The sequence below is a fragment of the Eriocheir sinensis genome, chromosome 3, assembly GCF_024679095.1.
Source record: "Eriocheir sinensis breed Jianghai 21 chromosome 3, ASM2467909v1, whole genome shotgun sequence".
Classification (NCBI taxonomy): Eukaryota; Metazoa; Arthropoda; class Malacostraca; order Decapoda; family Varunidae; genus Eriocheir; species Eriocheir sinensis.
This window is the reverse complement of record NC_066511.1, coordinates 8,805,608-8,811,428: the sequence shown is the minus strand read 5'-3', so window position 1 is coordinate 8,811,428 and position 5,821 is coordinate 8,805,608. Positions and strand designations below refer to the sequence as shown.

General features: G+C 44.4%; 1 protein-coding gene across 1 annotated transcript in view; it reads left to right on the top strand.

Annotated features, from left to right (window-relative positions):
• Nucleotides 1-779: 779 nt before the first annotated feature.
• The window catches only part of LOC127004563 (uncharacterized), a 14,954-nt gene continuing 9,912 nt past the window's right edge, over nt 780-5,821 (top strand). The window contains exon 1 of the mRNA XM_050872413.1: nt 780-938. Coding sequence (XP_050728370.1) covers nt 873-938 — 66 coding nt within the window. The 5' untranslated portion in view covers nt 780-872. The remainder of the gene's footprint in view (nt 939-5,821) is intronic.

Here is a 5,821-nt window from a genome sequence, read left to right as displayed (position 1 = left end):
GATGGGCCAATAACGCACCCACCCACACAGTAATAGATGGACACTAACACCCACACCCACACAGTAACAGATGGGCCAATAACACACCCACCCACACAGTAATAGATGGGCCACTAACACATCCACCCACACAGTAACAGATGGACACTAACACACCCACCCACACAGTAATTGATGGACACTAACACACACACCACCACAGTAATAGAAGGGCCACTAACACAAACACCAACACAGTAACATGGCGGGGAAAAGCTGAGGAGCTCTCTTGCGGTAAATATGTGTCTCCCAAAATGGTGGGCCTTTGCGGGGCAGCTGAGAAGTGATCAGCTGATCGCTGATGATGACGTCACGTGCAACCTCTCTATACCGTATATTACACGGACGGGGTGGAGGGACGCGTCCGAGAGCAGTTTTTTGTTCGGGTGTCACGTACTCGTCGTTGAGGAGCCTTCCGAGAGAGAGAGAGAGAGAGAGAGAGAGAGAGAGAGAGAGAAGCGGATAATGAATTGCATGTTTAATACACTACCTCAACATAAAAGTCTCTCCTTGTTCATCGGGTCTTCTTAGAAACCAACATTCCGTCACCGTAAAAATAAAAGTTTACGTCATGCATTGCTCCCGGTGTTGGCACGATTTATTAGGTCAGTTACTCTTGTCCATGCAATATGTATAGAATATTGCCTTTACAGAATCTATATGAAACTTCAATAGGACCTTTACTACAGTATTTTTAAAGCAAAATTTTGACCGTACAACACTTTCTCCACATGACTGCGGCAGCGTAACCTATAAATAGCCCAGACGCGGCACGGCACTACGCACAAAGTAGAAGTTAAAGGGGAAAGGAGGATCAACGTAAAGTGTCAAAAATGGGTCTAACATTCAACATCAAGGCCATCTGCACCCTCACCGGCTTTCTCAAACTAATCGAAATCGTAAGTAACTATAATTATATGAGTCGTAACAGGTATCTTGAATCATACTGTACGTGCAGCAGCATCTATACCATTGTTCTGTGAAACCTCGCTAATACATATACACTACTGCCACTCCTAACACCACAGCATCTAGTAGTATTGAATAATCTACCGAAAAAATGAGCTGACAGTTGACCGTACGTGGGTAACTGGCGGGAAACATAGTCGGGGGTGAGGAAGCGGAGGCGGAGGTGGGTGTGACATGGGCTGAGCGGAGGGGAGTGGGGAGCGTCCATCTGCCGCCTGTGCTTACTGGGTGTGACCGTGAGTGTTTCTATGGGAAATGGCGTAATATTACCTGTGTGTGTGTGTGTGTGTGTGTGTGTGTGTGTGTGTGTGTGTGTGTGTGTCGTCGTCGTCGCTTCAGCAGAATCGTTGTAAATTGATTTGAGAATGGTCAGATATGAAAGTCTGATTATTTTAATTTTACGAAGGCTGGTACATTTTAGCGTGGCCTTATACCACAGAATTGGGGTGAAATATCAAGCGTGTGTAAACCTTATTCTTCACATACGAACGAGCGAAGTCATGTACAGCATAGGTACATCAAGTGCTCAGCAACGTGCGAAAAGTCACTTCACATGGACGTCAACGCGTGTCATGGTCAGTCATCACCTCGGTCATTACGTTTTTAATATGGTTTTCTACATCGTTAATTACTGTCATGAAGCTAACACACACACACACACACACACACACACACACACACACACACACACACGCAAACACGTTCATTATATTTAAAGCGATGATTCAGCCCTAGATGGATTCAGCCAACACACATGAGCCTCCGGTCTTTAAACCCGATCGAGCCCCACTACCTCCAAACAGCTATCCCATATGAACGTTTTTAAAATGTCAGGAAAAAGAAATATGGGTATCAGTTTCCATTTCTTGCCTTTTTGTGAGTTTGACGATCCGTAAATTTTCAAACTCGAATATTGACATATCCGAAGAGTATTCGTATCAGTTTCCATTTATTGTCTTAATGTTAACTTGGCGATCCGTAATTCTTCAAACATTCGAATATTGTACATCCGATAATGGATACCAATTGCATAATTCATGTCTTGTTAAAAGTTATTATAAGGGGCATATTCTTAAAAAAAAAAAAAAAAAAAAAATCGGTGCCCAAGTCCATACATTTGAGAAGGCTTTCGTAGGAGTTGTGAGCATTTCCAGGGATAGTTTAATGACTGGTGGCAGTTTGAGCCATTTCTATAACATGAACCTAAAAAAAAACTCATTAGAACCCGACTGATTTCCTTTCAAGGCCTTTGGAAATTGTTGCTGTGAGAGGCGGAAGCGTCTGAGAATACCGCCCTTAGTGTTTGTTGTTTGTGAAGAGGTACCCGTAGCAGGAAGGGCGGCGGGCATGCCAGGATTATTTGCGAATGTTTGGTTGACCTACAAATGTCAGCTGGGAGCAAGGAACCCCCCACCAGCTTAAATATTTTATGTGGGTGGATGATTTTTCTTAAGGCTGGTATTGAGGTCACGACAAACATTCTCCAACTTCCTCCTTTTCTTCCTTATTCTAGTTGTGGTTAGTATTTGTTTTTGATACTGCTGATGCCCTTCTATTATGCTATTGATTGTATCGATGTTGTGCAATAAGTAATAAATCCGAATTACCATCGTCGTCGTCATCATTACTATCACAATCAGCAGCAATTTTAGTAGGGTAGTAATAATTTTCAACAAGAAAAGTCACATGGGCGGGGTCTGTCAGGCACGTTAATCAATAAGTCCCGTCTTTTCCTTCGTCTGGGCCTTTTGCGTATTATCCAGGAGAGTCTCTTTTATACAGTTGCGCCGGGATGCACAGTGGAGAGAGATAAGTTATTACATTTAAAAATAAAAGTATATTCATTGGTGATTAATTCTATATTTTAATACTTATTGTATAGTTCACACACACACACACACACACACACTGAGCCTCGTTGTGCAGTGTTTAGCACGCTCACCTCACGACAAAGAAGCCCCAGGTTCGATTCCCGGGCGGAGTGAACACGGGTGGGCGTCTTAATTTTATCCGTTCCCACTGTGTGCCATACAGTGCATGGGTACCAGGTGTCACTCGGGGGTCGTGCCCCGCCTCTCGGGTGTGTGTGTGTGTGTGTGTGTGTGTAATTTACCATGGTCTGATCACGCGATAGACTAACGATCCCTGGGCGGTTCGTCCCCACTCAGCCCGGGAATCGAACCCGGGGCCTCTAGGTTGAGGAAAACGCGTCAACCACTGCACTACGGAGATCCGTGTGTGTGTGTGTGTGTGTGTGTTTGTGTGTGTGGTTGGTTCCAGCATTAACCAAAGATCCATCACAGAGGTCCAAGCTCATTCGGTGAGGGTACTGGCTGGGGATCGCGAGTCAAGCGCGTGAGCAGACCATGGCAGTCTGTCATCCCAGCAAAATGAGGTTTGACTCATGTTCAGGCCGAAAGGTTTTCCCGTTGACAAGGAGCGGTTACTGCCCGTCCCCCCTTCCTTGAGCAAGGGTGATACGGGGGTGAGGTCACTATACCCATGGTGAGTCCCAAACCGGATCTTTTCCGTTTGGCGTACAGCGCTAAAATTAATTTTAATATAGATTTTCTTATGTATTTTTGTCCGTAGAATCCGAATATGACAACCGTTTTATGGAGAAACGAACAGTTTTTAAGTTATTTTCCTTTACGCTGCAGCAGCCTCAAAATAGCTCGCAGAGGGCTTAGGATCGGAGCATATTTAACCGAACTTTACGACCCTAACCAGGGGGCTACGCCTCCTGGACCCCCCTCATGTATATGTGACTTATTTCAGCGAGGAGCACCAGAGGCGACGAAACATTATCCCATATTTTCAAGAGTAAAAAAAAAGTCCTTGAATTGGATTTTCAAAGCGTTTCCATGACTGCTGAAGGTTTGCAAACGGAAAAGATCCATAAATTGTATATAATACTGAATATTACGACTTTTTAAAGTTTGAATTCCTTCAGTAGTAATAGATAGGAAGAAAATAACTTTAAAGGCAAATAACTCAAAAACTGTTAATTTCTCCAAAAAAATAATGTGATATTCTGATTCTACGGACAAAAATACATAGAAAAATCTATATTAAAATTACTTTTAGCGCTGTACGCCAAACGGAAAAGACCCCCCAAACCTCGCTCCGGAAGGGTAGTGGCTGGCGATTACGAGTCCAGCACGTGATAAGATCGTGAGTGAATCACACACACACACGCACACACACACACACACACACTACATTACATTGTGTGCAAAAAAACCTGTTCGTGTGTATTGGTGTGTGCAACATATCATAATTATTGCACCTCCTCCATTCCGCCACCTCCTGTTTTGTATCCTCTCCCTATGATTCTGTGGACACTTGTTCCCTCTTGGCCTCCTTGATCGGTGGTTCACGCCGTGATCCTCGTACGTTCCCGACTTTCGAGTCCCCAAGGCCTTCAGCAGTTCATGAATGACGGTGTACAGGAGAAAGTCATCTTGATAAGGTCACCGGGAGGAAGCAAGCGTGAGTGTCCATGAAGTCCCGACTTTTCTCTTATGACCTTAAATATAAATTAGTAAAAAAATAGATCTTAGTGCACCGTGTCAGTCAGTTACATACTTATGTGTAACTATCTTTCTATTTGTCTATCTATTTTCTTTGTTAGGTGTGTGTGTGTGTGTGTGTGTTGATGGGAGATGTATTGGGAAGGAACGGAAGTAAGGCGGGGCAGGCCCGTAATTTTGGGATTTTTTAGGGGGTGGGAGATAATTGATTCATGAGAGGGGTGGGGTGGGAGGTGGAGGGGGAGAGCAAAGCGAGCATGCACAAGCAGGGGGATTTTTTTTTTAAATATAAGCACTTTTAGGGACATTTTGAGGCCGGTATAGAAAACACTGGAGGGAGCTATAGCCCCCCTAGACCCCGCAGAAATTACGGCCCTGCGGGAGGAATTGGTCATGGTTGTAATATGTGAGGGCGGCACGGCATGGCAACCGTCTACAGCTGCACCAAACGCACACTTGTGGCGGATGTGCTCGCTGTGGAGGAGGGACGGGGTGGGGGAGGAGATGATGTCACGAAAATTATCATGGCAAACTTGCCCACTACACACCACATTCTGGATGCCATGTTCCTATACGTGTGTCACCAAAGGGAAGATAATTTCGGAAAAGATTAAGAGGGCGGAGACACTCGCTGGTTACTCACGAGCGGCAAAGGTGGGGATGAAATGTTACCCCACCCTGTGAATCAATACCGTTCACTTTATCGAAAATAAGCCAATTACATTTTTTTCTCGATAATATATATATATATATATATATATATATATATATATATATATATATATATATATATATATATATATATATATATATATATATATGGTTAATCTAATGGAAAGCATTATAATAAAGTAAGCTTTTAATGACATTTGCATCTAGTGAAAATAGCCAATTGGCGTGTGTGGGCGTGGGTGTGTGTGGGTGTGGGTGTGTGTGTGTGTGTGGGTGTGGGTATAAATAGCTGTGACATCCAGCTACGCCCACGCGTTGTTTGAGCCTGTGTGTGTGTGTGTGTGTGTGTGTGTGTGTGTGTGTGTGTGTGTGTGTGTGTGTGTGTGTGTGTGTGTGTGTCGGTAAATATAGTTGTGGCATCCTTCTGCACGCACACGCGTGTGTGTGTGTGTGTGTGTGTGTGTGTATAATTCCCCACGGCCTGATCACGAGTTGGACTCGCTTTCGCCAGAAGGTACCCTCCCGACACTAACAAGTGCATGCTCATTTTCGTTGATCTCTGGGTACTGCCAGGACCTCACACACCACACCCATCATCCCCCTTGCTC